The sequence below is a fragment of the Aquarana catesbeiana genome, linkage group LG02 (assembly GCF_042186555.1).
Source record: "Aquarana catesbeiana isolate 2022-GZ linkage group LG02, ASM4218655v1, whole genome shotgun sequence".
Lineage (NCBI taxonomy): Eukaryota > Metazoa > Chordata > Amphibia > Anura > Ranidae > Aquarana > Aquarana catesbeiana.
The window spans coordinates 786,342,475-786,361,141 of NC_133325.1; the positions used below are offsets into that span (position 1 = coordinate 786,342,475).

The 18,667-nt window shown below is 50.4% G+C and overlaps 1 protein-coding gene across 4 annotated transcripts; it reads right to left on the reverse strand.

Annotated features, from left to right (window-relative positions):
• Positions 1–2,907: 2,907 nt before the first annotated feature.
• On the reverse strand, positions 2,908–17,305 carry ZDHHC23 (zDHHC palmitoyltransferase 23). 4 transcript variants are annotated; one of them, XM_073617405.1, is made up of 5 exons: positions 17,186–17,305; positions 12,937–13,193; positions 12,152–12,805; positions 10,763–10,930; positions 2,908–8,820 (listed from the first exon to the last, which is right to left on the reverse strand). In XM_073617405.1, the coding sequence occupies exons 2-5, from the start codon at positions 13,086–13,088 to the stop codon at positions 8,553–8,555; spliced, it is 1,242 nt and encodes a 413-aa protein (XP_073473506.1). In that variant the 5' UTR covers positions 13,089–13,193; positions 17,186–17,305; the 3' UTR covers positions 2,908–8,552. The 4 variants fall into 4 exon arrangements, with proteins under 4 accessions (XP_073473506.1, XP_073473504.1, XP_073473503.1 ...); XM_073617403.1 differs by having other exon boundaries at positions 17,003–17,266; XM_073617402.1 differs by having other exon boundaries at positions 16,994–17,266.
• Between the last annotated feature and the right edge of the window lie 1,362 nt (positions 17,306–18,667).

The window sequence follows — 18,667 nt, forward strand, 5'->3', positions numbered from 1 at the left end:
TCTCGGCGGAAAAAAACGTTTGTCTGGGTGATCCCACTCAGAATAAATTAGCTTTTCAAGTAAATAATGAACAGGAAAAGCCTGTGCTGCTTGAGAAGGTTTCAGTGACCCCAAAGCAGAAGAGGATTCTTTAACAGTTTCAGGTACGGGCAACTTAAATGTGGAGCGGACCAATCCAGTAAGGATCTGCACTAAGACTTTCTCCTCTTGGGAAGTCGCAGAGGGTCCCTCTCCACCTGATTCCTCCGAAGAGGAATCATCCGTTCCATCCCGATCCTCTGAAAGGGATTCGTCTCCTTTATCCCAGAGCTCCTCTTCCTGAGGGTCTTGGGAAACAGAGGAAGGCCTAGTGCGTTTTCTTCCACTGAGTGAAGCTGTAATCACGGCCAATAATCTTTCCTCTAAACCATTAATGGCTGATGAAAAAACCTCCTGTGTAATGTATACAGGGGCTGAAGTGTCGGAGGCAGGTATAGCCCCTAACCCCAACGGCTCTCCCTGGCTAGCCGTCCCTGGCCCCTTAGGGGGGAGGATGCTGCTGGCAGGGGGTCCTTAGAACCTGAACGAGATCCCCTAGTGTCTCTGGTTCTGGGGGTGTTTGAACCTCTTCTACCCATAGTGCAAAGCAACAAGGTGGAGGTATCACAAAATGAACACTGACTGCTGAGCGATGTAGTCCGGCTAAAAACCTTGCTACCCAATGCCCAGTCTGGTGTTACCTTAGTAAATGCTGCCTAGGAGAATGCCTGTGTCCACCTTACATGCGACCGTCAGCTCTGTGACCCTCCAAAGGCTGTGTGCATGTGTACAGAGTGCTTTAATAGCCTGCAGCTGGCCTGAGTGGGAGTCTAAGCACCTGTGCTGACGTCCCGCCCCCCCCTCTACTGCCCCCCACCCTTGAATTTTGAAAAAACAAGCGCTTCCCGCGCTGGCCGACCCTCCGGAAACACTATGGAGGAAGAGGGGAGGGGGAGGAGGGAGAGAGGCCGGTAGTGAAGGGCCTGCCTGAAAACGGCAATGGCGGCGGTGCCCGAGCGGTATAACTGCTGTCTAGACCCCTGTGGCCTCCCCCTAGCCTGGGGGGAACATTCAAACATGAGAAATCCCCCCATCCATCCTACCTTGAGCCAGCCGGAGACGCTGTGAAGCATGAACACTGAGACCGACACCAGCATGACAAGGTATGTGCTCTTGGCAGCCCCCGGTATTCACAATAGGCATAGCATGTCATTTTTAGTGAGATATTTCCAATAGGAACATGGGTAAAGGATGCAGGCCCAGCAGAAATCCTCATTAGTGCTCTGCAGCTGCACAGCTGACTGATAATTATGAGACCACTCCCATTAGAACCACTTAGCACAGAGGAACATGCATGGATTTCTTCAGAATAACAAAAGGTAGGAGTCTGCAACAAAGTTTGTTATAATCCTTGTAATGTACATCGATCACCCAGAGGGGAATGTTTTTTTCTCAACAAAAGTGGAGTTATTCTTTAACTGAATGAAGCAGCTAAGCTGGCCATACATGAATAGAATTTATTTTGAAACGTTCCATTTTTTCTAAATGAACGTTCCTTCAATTTTCTAATTGTTAGTGAGGTCAAATCGATGTTCGATTTGGATGGCAGGGACTAGAAAACTCCAAAAGAAGCAAAATAATACATGTTTCACTATTGAACAAATTTCTAACTGAATGTAGTTTTTCCTTCCAGAAATGTCATTTATTCCAAAATCGAATGTTAAAACCAAAGACGTTTTGAAGTGCGTTCAGCCGACAGTCATCAAGTTATTGAATGTACTAATTTTTGTATGAATGTTTGTTCGAAATCTACTAGTGTATGACCAGCTGTAAGCAGCTCCCCAAGCTGTGGGGGGGGATGGGGCATATCTTTATGAGGGTCCAAACTGTTCCTGGGCTAACTTGAACATAAAATTCCACCACGATCAGAGCCCAACCATCAGCAGAGCCCAACCATCAGCAGAACCCAACCAACCGTAGAACCCAGCCATCAGCAGAGCCCAGCCATCAGCAGAGCCCAGCCATCAGCAGAGCCCAGCCATCAGCAGATCCCAACCAACCATAGAGCCCAATCATCAGCAGAGCCCAGCCATCAGCAGAGCCCAGCCAGCCATCAGCAGAGCCCAACCATCAGCAGGAAAGAAATTTGCTTGATTCCCCCCATCAACACAGTGTTGATGTGGGAATCCCTCCTGCCAGGCCGTTGTCTTCTCCTGCCAAGAGAGCGGGGTAAGCTGTCCCAACCAGGAGAAGACAATAATCGCAGGTAAAACCCGGCATACTAGTTGTACCCAAGTTGATCGCTCAATCAACTTGGTACATTCAGCCTGCCCTTACAGTTTGAATTGCACCCGGTTCAGCAGGAGATTCGAACTGTGTACAGCCGGCCTAAAGAATCTTACACCTGGGGAAGCCACCACATGGGTACCATAGAAGTTACCCAACAGCACCTCATTGAAAGGGATGCATTACTTTCCCATTGTAATCTTTGTGTATGTGTGTTTTTCTTTATTATTAATTATTTGAGGTAATCAGTTTGCTGGAGGCAGTAGGGAGCGTTTGCTCAGTCTCTTCTCCTATAGTAATCCGACTTGTAAGAAAATTCTGCAGCAGAGGCAGATCTGTGTTTTTGTGACCACCACGATTTACATGTCCTCTCTGAGAATCACAGTCCAGGAGGTTCATGATGACCCTGGTTAATGATGAACAAAGATGATGGTGTCAACCTTGGGGGAGGTAATAAATACCTGGAGGTGTTACATAGACACAGTACAGAGCATGCATGAAAAGGTACAGTACAGGAGTTGTGTCTGTGTTTCAAAGCCCTTAGTTATATTCCCTACTATAGGTAGAATTTAGGAAAAAATAAAACAAAACAGGACGCAGGGATCAGGAATCCAAACTTTAATAAGCAGATATAGCAAGTAATAATCTGCCTGAATTAAATCATTCGACACTGTAGGGGGGTATATTTTTATATATATATATATATATATATATATATATATATATATATATATATATATATATATATATATATATATATTGTAATAATATATAATTTATATATTATAATATATAAATTGTGGGCATATTTAGCTTGAAGCATTGATTTCCTCCAAGCGCCAGCTCCATCTAGTGGACATAATGCCATATTTTTTTCTGATTAATAAGCTTCAGGAAAATTCTGCATTATGGCCACTAGATGGAGCTGATGGAAACCCGCCAGCTCCAGCCAGCATACGGAAACCCGCCAGCGGACATAATGCCGTATTTATTTTTTATTAGGACATTTCAGGAGCATACTGCATTATGGCCACTAGATGGAGCTGATGGAAATAAATAAGCAAAATACGGACAGAACTTTGTCAAAGATGGGCAAATGCTTATCACCACTTTAATCCAGACAACCCTGTGTTGTGGCTTCTCTGCCATACACACATGCATATAATTATAAATTCCAGCATGTATCCAGTGACCTCAGTCAGTATAGATTATCTGTACATTATATGGGTATAGTCCTGATTACATACACACATAGATACATAGTCTTTAGATACAGCCGTATATTTCATCCCAATACACAGAATATATACAGTGATCTATGGATGGAGTGTATCAGATCCGTACCGGAGATCCAGTAATAGTGACTGAATAAGGCGGATCGCTGTTCCTCCAGGACCAGTGGCCACAGACTCTCTCTCTCTTTCTCTCTTAGAACATATGACATCAATAGGATATCTATATTATTTTATTTTGGGGCAAACAAGGCTTTTTGGTGATATGGTCTCAGATGTATTTTTGATGTATTTTAAAAAGGCACAAATAGGTATAAAAAAATAATAATAATCTTTTCCCAGTATGACCAGAGATGAAGATACAAAATACACATTAAAATGTAAAGCTGAACCCCAGAGATGAGAGATCTTGACCTGTAAGGCCTCATGCACATGGACAGAAAAAAAATTAAAGATATAAAAGCAATTTTTAAGCATAACTAAAGTGCAAAATATCTCTGCTTCAATGGTCCCACACCATCATCTTGCAGGTGCTGGTTTGGGGCCATCTTGATTGACCGATGTAGGATGACGTCACCGTGTGCATGTGTAGGAGTGCAGTTATACCGAGACACAGGCATTGGGGTGCTTAATTCGGTATCTCAACCATAACGCTACCTGCAAGGAGTTTGCATGCCTCCAGTTTTCTCCATGCTGGTTAATTGACCCTTGTTTTAAAGGGGAAATAAACTCTGCAATACTTACCTCTGCTTCAACGGTCCCATGCCAGCACCCTCTAGGTGCTGGTCTTTGGCTATCTTGATTGACCAATGTAGGAGGAGGTCCCATGCCGGCATCTTCCAGGTGCTGGTCTTGGGCCACCTTGATTCACCAATGTAGAAGGAGGTCCCATGCCGGCATCTTCCAGGTGATGGTCTTGGGCCACCTTGATTCGCCAATGTAGAAGGAGGTCCCATGCCGGCATCTTCCAGGTGATGGTCTTGGGCCACCTTGATTCACCAATGTGGGAGGAGGTCCCATGCCGGCATCTTCCAGGTGCTGGTCTTGGGCCACCTTGATTCACCAATGTGGGAGGAGGTCCCATGCCGGCATCTTCCAGGTGATGGTCTTGGGCCACCTTGATTCGCCAATGTGGGATGTGCAGTCATCCCGACACACAGGTATTGGTGTGCTTGGTTCGGTATTCCAACCAGAACACTACCTGCATGGAGTTTGCTTGCCCCCTCCAATCTGTACTCCCATGGGTTGCCCTCTGGGTACTCCAGTTTCCTCTATGCTTGTTTAAAAGCAGAACTAAACTCTGCAATACTTACCTCTGCTTCAACGTTCTGCTACCCATGAGGTCCCTTTCCGGCATCTTCTCCTTGGCTTTATGTGGATTCTGGTCTTTGGCTGTCTTGATTAGCTGGTGAGGAATGGCATCACTCCTATGCATTTGCAAGAGTGCAGTCATCCCAGCACACTGGTCCTGTGCCAGAATGAAAACAGGAAGACTTTCCCCAGCCAAAGACTTCCAATCATAAAAAAAAAAGAAGCGGGTGAAAACACCTAGCCTTACTGTTGCCACGCAAGAGAGCCATGTCAAATATCATATGAATGCCCTCCAGCCTATTGCTGATCACTCTCCAAAACCCATGAGAACGCTCTCTAGCCTAGAGTTGAGCACTTTTCAAAATCCATGAGAGTCCTCTCCAGCCTATTGCTGACCACACTCCCAGTCACGTGGGAACGCTCACCAGCCTATTGCTGACCACACTCCCAGTCCCATGAGAGCGCTCTCCAACTTATTGCTGACCACACTCCCAGTCCCGTGAGAATGCTCTCAAGCCTATTGCTGACCACACTCCCAGTCCTGTGAGAACTCTCCAGCCTATTGCTGACCACACTCCCAGTCCCTTTAGAACACTCACGAGCCTATTGCTGATCACACTCCCTGTCCCGTGAGATTGCTCTCCAGCCTATTGCTGACCACACTCCCTGTCCCGTGAGAATGCTTTCCAGCCTATTGCTGACCACATTCCCTGCCCCGTGAGAACACTCTCCAGCCTATTTTTGACCACACTCCCAGAGCCGTGAGAGCGCTCTCCAGCCTATTGCTGACCACACTACCAGTCCCGTGAGAGCGCTCTCCAGCCTATTGCTGACCACACTCCCAGGACCGTGAGAACGCTCTCCAGCCTATTGCTGATCACATCTGATCTCCCCACTAACAGGGATGAAGCAATTAAATGTCATAAACCATTTTGCTATTGAACAGCAAACGATCGCTACGGCTGGACACAGACTGCACTGTAGATGTCATTGATGAATCCCATGGGGAGGAAGGGAATACACGAGAGATAAAGAAACGTTTACAAGTATCTTGGAGATTTGCATGCAATATTCCAGGAGCTTGTTGGGCCCATGAAGGGTTAATTAAAAGAGGAGCAAGTAGAGTACAGCATGTAAGAGCCCCCGGGGCCCTAAGGAGAAATTGGCAGGAGAGACCATGAAGGTGGCAATCCCTCTGCAATTAGAACAAAGCTTTATCTTCCTGTCTGCTCTATTTATAGAGATACATTTCTGTGTTATGATGGCAGTGCCACATCCGTCATCAGCTGGATCAGATTCCGATTCAGTAACCTCAGTACAGCCGAGTTAAGGAGGGCAGGTGATCACAATCTGAGAAAAGCCGACTTTCCACTCACTGATCACAACTTTTCCTGCAAAGCTGCTCTGCTTGGCTGAAAACGACTCTGTGGGGGCCAATTCATCTTTATTACAGCTGCTGACTGCACTGCTCAATATACAGATGGCCACTAGAGGGAGAAGCTACAGATCTTTTTTTATGAAAAATATAAAAATGTGTTATTAAAATTACTTTCACTGCTCTCATGGGCTTCACGCTAAACCTACCTAGTCTTAAAAATGCCCCCCCCCCCAACACCTACATCGTATAAAAAGATGTATAAACTCACCTACCCTGTTTCCCCGAAAATAAGACCTAGCGTGATTGTCAGTGATGGCTGCAATATAAGCCCTACCCCCCAAATAAGCCCTACCCTGTTTCCCCGAAAATAAGCCCAACCCTGAAAATAAGACCTACAAGGACTTTAACTAGGGCTTATTTGGGGGGGAGGGCTTATATTGCAGCGATCACCGACAATCACGCTAGGTCTTATTTTCGGGGAAACAGGGTATTTTGAGCCCGCTAATACTTTCAATCCAGTGCGGTCACCCACAGTACATATTTTCTGCTGCAAGATGCCCATGAGGAAGCAAATCCCTGCCTCTACTAAGATGGCCACCTCTACACAGAGACCTGAGCAAGAAGGCATATTAAGTCAGTAATGGTGAAAAGATCAGAAGCATGTACTTATTTTTTGCCACAAGATGCCCAGAGGCTTCCACGTTGAATGAGACATTGCAGACCCTGCCAGTCTCTCCAGATTTGGTGATTCTATTACTAGGCAGTTCTCGGTTCTCCTTGCTGGAAAGGAAGCTGCACCTGAGGACCTACACTGCAAGAATCTCCTTACTACATTCTGTGAATCTGGGCTTCCTCTGCCTCCATCATTAACCCAACTGTCATCAGATCACACATGGGGGGGACATGAGGAAACAAATCCCTGCCTCTACCAAGATGTCCACATTTACACAGAGACTTAATGCAGAAGAAGGCATGGTAAGTCAGTAACGGGGGAAAAGGATCAGATGCGGGTACTTATTTTCAGTCACAAGATGCTCAGAGCCTTCCATGTCGAATGAGACATTGCTAACTCTCCAGATTTGGCGATTCTATTACTAGGCAGTTCTCCTTGCTGGAGAGGAAGCTGTACCCGAGGACCTGCACTGCAAATATCTCCCTGCTTCTGTTTCATCCATTCTGTGAATCTGGGCTTCCTCTGCCTCTATTATTACCCCACCGATCATCACATCACAAGTGTGGGGGACATGAGGAAGCACATCCCTGCCTCTACCAAGATGGTCACCTCTACACAGAGACTTAGTGCAGAACAAGGCATGGTAAGTCAGTAATGGGCAAAAGGTCAGCTGCAGGGAGACTATTGGCATTGCTGGTGACTGGACTTTTGTCCGCCACAGCATTCACAGTACAGGTCCTCTTTAAGCTGAGTTTTTATATATTTCTATGAGCAGAAAACAACTCAATAAATATATGCTTATAATATTCAGTCTACCCGGCGTACAGCTCTGATACACTCCGCCCATAACCTATCATATATTAGACACCCCACGGTTCCAAGTGCGGTAGTGTGATAACAAGAACAATGGAATATTCTGATTCTTACATACAAAATGTCACATAAAGCACCAAAAGTAGTTTGTCTACAACAAACGAATTGAGGGAACGCAAATAAATTCTGCACAGGTGACGTCATACTGGGGGCGGAGCCATCCTGTCCACATATGGGGGATTTAAAGGGAACCTTTTAAAGCACAACGGTGCAGCGATTTTGTGATATGTACCTATAGAGAACATACAGATTTTTTTTTTTTCCCAGTTAGCACACATTGGAAAGCACCAGATAGATGAACGCGGCACTTGGGCACCATCACAAACAATGATGGCCTATGACATCCATTTATCACTTTTATTATCTCAGTGTGAAGTTGGGTTGCATTTGCTTTCCTGGTTCAGAAGGATGGGGTTAAGGTTTTAATCTACAAGGACACCTTAGAACTTTTTGGTATCCAAAAAAAAAAAAAAAAAAAAAAAAAAGTGCTTTGTGCCCCAGTGATGTCACCAATTCCAGAAATTGATAGGCTGAGTAATGGTACCACCCACAAAATGGCTGCCTCCATTGTCAAGCCATGACAGGTACTCCTTAAAAAGGGGTGAGGTGAGGTCCCTGTGCTTCAGTCATCTATGAGATTTGTAATAAAAAAATAAATAAAATGAAATTAACTTTAACATTTTCTTGTCGGGAGTTAAGGTGCGATTGTTGCCCGGTGTACCTGGAGATCCTGCGGAGGGAATAAGGCACAGGTGGGTGGTGCGTGATGGGGGGCGCAGGATCACACAATGTCAGAGAGGTCGGTGCCGGTGCTCCGGCTGTCCAGGGACAGGAAGTGCAGCCAGTTCTGGTACAGTCCCTGGTTGTAGGTTCCCGGGTCCACCACCAGACCACCCAGGTAACAGCGGGCGGTCTTCTCCCGCAGGGCCATGCGGGCCTCACGCTCCGTCACGTTGTAGCTGATGTTGAGGAGTTGGACGAGGAGGAGGTAGGCCACCCCTCCGGTGACAATCGCACAATACCAGACGCAGGTAAAGGCAAACGATGTGCTGGGAGAGAAGGTGAAGAGCCGTTAGCAATAGATATTTACCACACGGGATTATCAACCAACATTTATGTGACTCTGGGCCTCCACTGCAAACACAACTGAGTGTGCAACAAAGTTTATATTCTGCTCTGCAACATCCCAATACCAGGCCACGGCCTCCATCCACCCGGTCCTCCGGTGAGCTGTAGATCCCCTAAACTCCCATAGTGCTTCAAGGCTCTCATCCTGCCACCCAACACCCCATAGTGGCCCACAGGGCCACCAAAACCCCTGAGAGCTCTCAGCGCTCACAGTGCCCACATCCTCCTGAGAGCCCTCAATCCCCGCAGCATCCTCAAACCTACACAGTGCTCCCAACATCCTGAGACCCCTCGATCCCCACAGTGCCTTATAACATCCTGAGAGCTCTCAACCCCCACAGTGCCCCCCCCCCAACCTCTTGAAATCCCTTAACCCCCCCACAGTGCCCCAACCTCCTGAGAGCCCTCAACCCCCACAGTGCCCCCCAACCTCTTGAAATCCCTTAACCCCCCCCCACAGTGCCCCAACCTCCTGACTGAGGGCCCTCAACCCCCACACAGTGCACCCAACCTCCTGAGAGCCCTCAACCCCCACACAATGCCCCTAACCCCCACACAGTGCCCCTAACCCCCACACAGTGCCCCTAACCCCCACACAGTGCCCCTAACCCCCACACAGTGCCCCCAACCTCCTGAGAGCCCTCAACCCCCACACAGTGCCCCTAACCCGTACACAGTGCCCCCAACCTCCTGAGAGCCCTCAACCCCCACACAGTGCCCCGAGAGCCCTCAGTCAAAACAGTGCCCCCCCCACCACCTTCTGAGATCCCTCAAAGCAGTGCCCCCAACCTCCTGAAATCCCTTAACCTCCAAAAGTGCTCCACGCCCCCAGCAGTGCCTCCAGCCCCAGTGACCCCCAGTGCACTCCAGTCTAACACAGTGCCCTTTGAAAGCCCACAGCCTCCTTGAAAGACCCACAGCCCCCTACAGAGACCCCAACCTCACAACTGCCACCAGCACTTTCAAGAAACCTCATCCCCTACAACAGGGGTGGGCAATCTCGGCCCTCCAGCTGTGGTGATACTACAAATCCCATCATGCCTCTGCCTCTAGGAGTCATGCCTGTGATTGTTAGGGTCTTGCAATGTCTCATGGGACTTTTAGTTTCAAAACAGCTGGAGGGCCGAGGTTGCCTACCCCTGTGGCCTACAGGGTCACCAAATCTGCTGCAGAGTCTCCAAACCCCCTCCAGAACCCCCCCCCCCCCCCCCCCAGTGACACCCAGCCCCATGCTTAGATTTACAGAATTTCCATCTATAATGCTGTTTTATTGTGCAAGTATAAACTCCCCCCCCCCCCCTTTCCAATATTGGAGGCATAGAAGGTTTTGGAAGAATTTACAGGACCCTGCCCTCAATAGGGTTGGGAAACAATGACTTACATTGCAGGGAAAAAGGAAACCCGTCATCCTCCCTGCTGCTCAGCAACCTACAAACACCACAATAGATTATCCTCAGATAAGAATACAGTATTACCTGTGCCGCACCGGTGCAAAACTCTGCGGGCCAACTTAAAATTGCCAGAGCCGTGGCATTGTGTACAGCCCTGTCCAGCTATGAAGTTAAAATGTAGGTGGGTATCCAGAGGGGGATAAAACCACAGCTTAGTCCCCTGTCTTTACTGCCCCCCCCCCACCCCCCCACCCACCTAAAGTTTGCAGAGTAAAATCCCTCTGTACAAATTACATGTCATCAATATGTCAATATACACAGCAACCAGACGATTCCTCTAACCTGGTAAATAGGACACCCAGGATGCACCCATGTCATGTCCCTTTTCTACATTCTATCTGATGATAAAAATAAACTGCCCAGACCACAGCAGTGGGGCGCACAGAGGGACGCAAGTGGGAGCGCTCAGTACCTGTAGTCGGCGTAGGCTCCGGGGCAGTAGAATAAGGCACTGATGATGTACTGGTCCCGGCACAGAGTGCTCAGGGTGATGGTGATCCCGTATACAGAGGTGAACATGAACGTCAGAAGCAGCAGGATGAAGAACTTGTGGTTCCGGGAACCGATACAATTATTTATCCTACAAATCACAAAAAAATGCCAAAAAAAAAGAATCAGGCATTTCCATCCTGTTAAATCTTCCTTAGATTGTATAGATCACCATCCCACCCCCTTCCTGAAAGACCTCATAAATGGCATTTCTACCAGTCCCAGCACACTCCTATTCCCCCTGTGGATTCTCCCGACTTTCCAGTCCCAACAGCTCCAACATCCCCCACCATCCACTCCCAACATCACAGCCTACCCCTCTGTCCAATACTGACCATTCCAACATTTGCCACCTTACAGTCCCAACGGCCCAGCATCCCCCCGCCAGTCCCATCGGCCCAGCATCCCCCCCCCCCTCCAGCCAGTCCCATCAGCCCAGCATCTTGCCCCAGCTGGTCCCAACGGCCCGGCACCCCACCCCCCCCCTCCGCCAGTCCCATCGGCCCAGCATCCCCCCTCCAGCCAGTCCCATCGGCCTGGCATCCCCTCCAGCCAGTCCTATCGGCCCGGCATCCCCCCCCTCCAGCCAGTCCCATCATCTCCCTCCAGCCAGTCCCATCGGCCCAGCATCTCCCTCCAGCCAGTCCCATCGGCCCAGCATCCCGCCAGTCCCATTGGCCCGCCATCTCCCCACCTCCAGCCAGTCCCAAAGGCCCAGCACCTCCCCCCCCCCCCCAGCCAGTCCCAACGGCCCGGTATCTCCCTCCAGCCAGTCCCATCGGCCCAGCATCCCGCCAGTCCCATTGGCCCGCCATCTCCCCACCTCCAGCCAGTCCCAAAGGCCCAGCATCTCCCCCCCCCCCCAGCCAGTCCCAACGGCCCGGTATCTCCCTCACGCCAGTCCCATCGGCCCAGCATCCAGCCAGTCCCAAAGGCCCAGCATCTCCCCCCCCCCCCCCAGCCAGTCCCAACAGCCCGGCATCTCCCTCACGCCAGTCCCAACGGCCCGGCATCTCCCTCACGCCAGTCCCAACGGCCCGGCATCTCCCTCACGCCAGTCCCAACGGCCCGGCATCTCCCTCACGCCAGTCCCAACGGCCCGGCATCTCCCTCACGCCAGTCCCAACGGCCCGGCATCTCCCTCACGCCAGTCCCAACGGCCCGGCATCTCCCTCACGCCAGTCCCAACGGCCTAGCATTTCCCTCCAGCCAGTCCCAACGGCTAAGCATCTCCCTCCAGCCAGTCCCAATAGCCCGGCATCTCCCATCTTTCAGTCCCAGCACCCCCCACCTTGCCACACCAGTCACCTACCACACACAGTGATGGTCAAGGCGCAGGACACATCTCCCGCAGATCCTGCAGTGCCCGCTCCGCGCCGGTCTCACCACCTGACACACTTTACACCAGTTCTTGTCGGCGATGAGTAAATCTTTCTCCAGGCGGTCTTCATAAAGCCCTCTCCTCGGGGATTCCGGCCCCTCCCATGCCCGTGAGCTACCATTAAGATCATTGCCGGCCTTCGCCCTGGTTGCGCTTTTGTTGAGGTAACCGGGATCCTGCTTGGCCTTGGCCAGGAAGAGAAGAATCATGAACAAGCCGCCGGTGATGGCAAAAAGGTGACCCCAGCCAATGTGACCCTTCAGGAAGACCTCCCGCACAAAGGTATAGTACATATATCCCAGCGAGAAGAGCACAAGGCTGAGGAACAGCAGAGTCTTCCCTTTCCGCCGGTGCGTCAGCTGGTAATACCAGATCACCAGGACCGGCAGGGAGCTGAGGACCACCACACCCAGAAGAACGTGGAAGGCTGCCAAGTACAGAGACACGGGCAGCAGAACAAGCGGCGGGAGGATGCCAATGTCAACCTTCTTGGCGCCTTGGATCCAAGGGACGCGGAATCGGTCTGATGCGGTCTCGATGACCCGCGCCAACACCTCCGGCTTCAGAGACTTGCAGGTGATCCATCTGTGGAAGAGGACAAACTGCTAATATCGATTCGGAAGAATTCAAAAAATGGCCACAATCTGATTGTACAATAAACGGACCATACACATTACTATTGGCTGTTGTAACTGGGAATGGGTGGTCTCCCTCACCTGTCGCAGGCCTCGTCCAGGTCCTCACAGTCACATAGGCAGGCGGCCAGGTGGCTCTTCTCTCCCTTCTGGTTTATGTATTCGCAGCAGCACAGGACATCGTCGGCGTCACCCCCAGAGCTGGGGGTCTTCTTCTTCTTCACCCCATTCATTGTGCCCCCCTCTGCTATAGAGGTCCAGAGTGACCAAATCCCAGCAGAGTGCGGCCGGCAGTGGATATGCACATGGCAAGGAGGAAGGAGTCCAGCGGAGAAGACCTGGGGAGCCAAAAACCGGAATCAATTTATGTATCAAACACACTTCCATGGTCTCTCCTCTATCCCCGTCCATGGCTCCCCCCCCCCAATCTCAGTCCATGGCTTCTCTCCCCCCCCCCCATCCATGGCTTCTTCCCCCCATTCCCCGTCCACTGCTTCTCCCCCCCATTCCCCATCCACGGCTTCTCCCCCCCATTCCCCATCCACGGCTTCTCCCCCCCCATTCCCCGTCCATGGCTTCTCCCCCCCATTCCCCGTCCATGGCTTCTCCACCCCATTTCCCGTCCATGGCTTCTCCCCCCCATTCCCCAGTCCATGGCTTCTCTCCCATTCCCCGTCCATGGCTTCTCCCCCCCGTTCCCCGTCCATGGCTTCTCCACCCCATTCCCCGTCCACGGCTTCTCCCCCCCCATTCCCCGTCCATGGCTTCTCCCCCATTTCCCGCCCATGGCTTCTCCCCCCATTCCCCAGTCCATGGCTTCTCTCCCATTCCCCGTCCATGGCTTCTCCCCCCCCATTCCCCGTCCACGGCTTCTCCCCCCCCATTCCCCGTCCATGGCTTCTCCCCCATTTCCCGCCCATGGCTTCTCCCCCCATTCCCCAGTCCATGGCTTCTCTCCCATTCCCCGTCCATGGCTTCTCCCCCCCCCCATTCCCCGTCCATGGCTTCTCCCCCCCATTCCCCGTCCATGGCTTCTCCCCCCCATTCCCCGTCCATGGCTTCTCCCCCATTTCCCGCCCATGGCTTCTCCCCCCCATCCCCGCCCATGGCTTCCCCCCCATCCCCGTCCACGGCTTCTCCCCCATATTCCCCGTCCACGGCTTCTCCCCCCCATTCCCCGTCCACGGCTTCTCCCCCCCCATTCCCCGTCCACGGCTTCTCCCCCCCATTCCCCGTCCACGGCTTCTCCCCCCCCATTCCCCGTCCATGTCTTCTCCCCCATTTCCCGCCCATGGCTTCTCCCCCCCATCCCCGCCCATGGCTTCTCCCCCATTTCCTGCCCATGGCTTCCCCCCCATCCCCGTCCACGGCTTCTCCCCCATTTCCCGCCCATGGCTTCTCCCCCCATTCCCCAGTCCATGGCTTCTCTCCCATTCCCCGTCCATGGCTTCTCCCCCCCCCATTCCCCGTCCATGGCTTCTCCCCCCCCCATTCCCCGTCCATGGCTTCTCCCCCCCATTCCCCGTCCATGGCTTCTCCCCCATTTCCCGCCCATGGCTTCTCCCCCCCATCCCCGCCCATGGCTTCCCCCCCATCCCCGTCCACGGCTTCTCCCCCATATTCCCCGTCCACGGCTTCTCCCCCCCATTCCCCGTCCACGGCTTCTCCCCCCCCATTCCCCGTCCACGGCTTCTCCCCCCCATTCCCCGTCCACGGCTTCTCCCCCCCCATTCCCCGTCCATGTCTTCTCCCCCATTTCCCGCCCATGGCTTCTCCCCCCCATCCCCGCCCATGGCTTCGCCCCCATTTCCTGCCCATGGCTTCCCCCCCATCCCCGTCCACGGCTTCTCCCCCATTCCCCGTCCACGGCTTCTCCCCCATTCCCCGTCCACGGCTTCTCCCCCCCATTCCCCGTCCACGGCTTCTCCCCCCCATTCCCCGTCCACGGCTTCTCCCCCCCATTCCCCGTCCACGGCTTCTCCCCCCCATTCCCCGTCCACGGCTTCTCCCCCCCATTCCCCGTCCACGGCTTCTCCCCCCCATTCCCCGTCCACGGCTTCTCCCCCCCATTCCCGTCTTCCCCCCCCCATTCCCCGTCCACGGCTTCTCCACCCCATTCCCCGTCCACGGCTTCTCCACCCCATTCCCCGTCCACGGCTTCTCCACCCCATTCCCTGTCCACGGCTTCTCCACCCCATTCCCCATCCATGGCTTCCCCCCATCCCCGGCTTCTCCCCCAATCCCCATCCACGGCTTCTCCCCCATCCAAGTCCATGAAAATCAGGGCACACCCACCTACCTCCATCCACATCTATACTCCCGTGTATACGTCACTTTATTACTGTGCATTACTTCTGTCCACCTCTGACACCCAATCATTACACATCTCTCCACTGATCCCTCCACAATCCCTCCATCCCCCAATTACACCCTCCATCTTCCTATGGTTTTTAGGTCACCTGGTACCCCTGTATGCCTATATATCCCCCTCCTGACCCCACGTACCCCATATATCCTCCACGTGTCCCCATATTTCCAAAATACTCCTCTCCTGACCCAACAAACCCCTCCTAACCCCCATGACCTTCTATACCCCTTACTGACCCCACATCCCCTATATACCCCCCTCCTGTCCCCACTTCCTATAAATATCCCCCTCCTGTCCCAGTGTCCCCATTATACTCCCCTCCCGACCCCTATATACCACCCTCCTGATGTACCTCTCTCCTGAGCCCATATACCCTTTTCATGACGGTGTTCCCTATATACCGCCCCTCCTGTTCCCATGTACCCCTGTCCTGACTATGTGTACTCTATATACCTCCCTACTGACCCGGTGTCACCCATATACCCCTTTCCTGTCCCCTTGTACCCTATAAACCCTCTGACTCCGTGTACCCCTATATATCTCCAACCTGTCCCCTTCTACCCCATGTGCCCTATATACCAGGGATATGCAATAAGCGGACCTCCAGCTGTTGCAGAACTACAAGTCCCATGAGGCATAGCAAGACTCTGACAGCCACAAGCATGACACCCAGAGGCAGAGGCATGATGGGACTTGTAGTTTTGCAACAGCTGGAGGTCCGCTAATTGCCTATCCCTGCTATATACCCCCCATCTGACCCCAAGTACCCCATATATATCCTTCTGACACCGTGTCACCCATATACCCCTTTCCTTCCTCCATGTACCCCCACCAACTCCGTGTAGCCCTATGTATATCCCACCTGTCCTCTTGTACCCTATATACCTCCTTCTGACCTGTTTACCCCTATACATCCCCCACCTGTCCCTGTGTACCTTATTTACCCCCCTCCTGACCCCAAAGTCCCCTACATACCCCCCTCCTGACCCTGTGTACTCCTATATACCCATCCTGACCCTGTGTACCTTATATACCCCCCTCCTGACCCTGAGTACCCCGATATATCCTCCTGACCCTGTGTCACTCATATGCCCCTCTCCCGTCTCCATTTACCCCAATATACCCTCCGACTCTGTGTAGCCCTATATATCTCCCACATGTGCCCCTATGTACTCCCTCCTGACCCTGTGTACCCCTATATACTCACCCTGACCCCGTGTACCCCTATATACTTCCTCCTGACCCTGTGTACCCCTATATACCCCTCCTGGTCCCGTGTAAACCTATATACTTCCTCCTGACCCTGTGTACCCCTATATACCCCCTCCTGGTCCCGTGTACCCCTATATACTTCCTCCTGACCCTGTGTACCCCTATATACCCCCTCCTGGTCCCATGTACCCCTATATACTTCCTCCTGACCCTGTGTACCCCTATATACCCACCCTGACCCCGTCTACCCCTATATACTTCCTCCTGACCCTGTGTACCCCTATATAGCCACCCTGACCCCGTCTACCCCTATATACTTCCTCCTGACCCTGTGTACCCCTATATACTTTCCGACCGAGTCCATGTAGTCGCATATAACCCCCTTGTACACTATATACCTTGCAACCGACCCCGTGTCCCTTATATACCTCTTCCTGACCCTGAGTACCCCGATATATCCTCCTCCTGCCACTGTGTCACCCGTATGCCCCTCTCCTGTCTACATTTACCCCAATATACCCTCCGACTCTGTGTACCCCTATATACCCCTCTGCTGACCATAAGTACCCCTCCTGTAGGTCCCGATATATCGGATCACTTCCTCCTCCGTACAGATCGCTCGGTCTGAGGACTCCTATAGAGGATCATTCTACGGAGAGAGAAGCGATCTCCGATCCGCCATCACCACCTCCTCCGGGGGGACCGATCGTTCTCACCAACCGGACGTCCCCCTTCTCCTTCCCGGATCACCTTCCCGCTGATCTCCGCTCTCTTCCCCCGTGTGACAGGCTGGGCGTGTCTCCCTCCTACCCCGCCCACCTACGTCACCGACACCGCCCGCCCACGTCACCGACACCGCCTTCCACAGAGAACTGCTAACCTCTTATTGGCTGCTGGTCACGGGGCGGAGTCACCAATATTTCTATCCTTCATTCATTTATTAAATGTTCTTGCATAGCAAGACTATTACTGTTATCTCACATATATATTATTATTATTCTTATAGACAAATTTACCACCCTAACTCCTCCCACAGCTTTTACACTACATAGACAAGTAATATACCGAAACGTGCGGATTACTTTACTTTACTTTGTGGAACGTTTCGCCGAATGGTTCACGAAATATCGTAGTTTTTACGGCAAAATTGGTCCCATAGGAATGAATGGCGAAATGTTCAAAACTAGAGTGGGAGGTGACAAAAGCTGACAACCCCATGATCAGCCAGAATATTATGACCCCCCATGAAAAAAAAAATTATATATATATTTTTTTTAATCATTTTTGGGAAAAAAAATCATTTTTAAAAAAAAAAAACATTTTTGAAAAAAAATCATTTTTGAAAAAAAAATCATTTTTAAAAAAAAAAATCATTTTTGAAAAAAAATCATTTTTGAAAAAATAAATCATTTTTGAAAAAAAAAAATCATTTTTGAAAAAAAGAATCATTAAAAGAAATAATTTTTGAAAAAATAAAATCATTTTTGAAAAAAAAATCATTTTTGAAAAAAAAACATTTTTGAAAAAAAAAACATTTTTGAAAAAAATCATTTTTGGAAAAAAAAATCATTTTGGAAAAAAAATCATTAAAAAAAAAATCTTTTTTTGGAAAAAAAAATCATTTTGGAAAAAAAATCATTAAAAAAAAAATCATTTTTGAAAAAAAAATCATTTTGGAAAAAAAAATCATTAAAAAAAAAATCTTTTTTTGGAAAAAAAAATCATTTTGGAAAAAAAATCATTAAAAAAAAAATCATTTTTGAAAAAAAAAAAATCATTTTTGAAAAAAATGTTCAGCTCTTTCAGCTAATGATGGGACTTCAACTTTTTTACTACTATTTATACTTTTTAAAATATTAAGCTTTTTAACACTTTTCACAGTTACTCAAGCCACTCCACCCAGTTACTCCGCCCACTCCAGTTGTAGAGGCAAGAACACTTTTCACAATTTCCCCAGAAATTGTAGCTTTTCTAGTTATTATTATTATTATTATTATTGTTATTATTATTATTATTATTATTATTATTACAGTGACAACCAGAAATGTGGATTTCCCTTCACTTCCTTTTCTGGTGACTCCGGAGAAAACCCCCCAGCGGGGACACATAGCCGGGTCTCTATCCATCACTCCTTTATCTTCACTCCGAGACATGAGATCTGATCCCCTCCTCTTCATCCACAGACACGCTGCACACCACATGCAACTCCACATCAGGCTGCCAGCGGCTGCT

Coding starts and splice junctions, on each gene's coding strand:
- ZDHHC23 (XM_073617402.1), bottom strand. Junction 12,806..12,936: donor CTGGACGAGGCCTGCGACAG/GTGAGGGAGACC, acceptor CCTCTTCCACAG/ATGGATCACCTGCAAGTCTC. Junction 10,931..12,151: donor CTTGACCATCACTGTGTGTG/GTAGGTGACTGG, acceptor TGTGATTTGTAG/GATAAATAATTGTATCGGTT.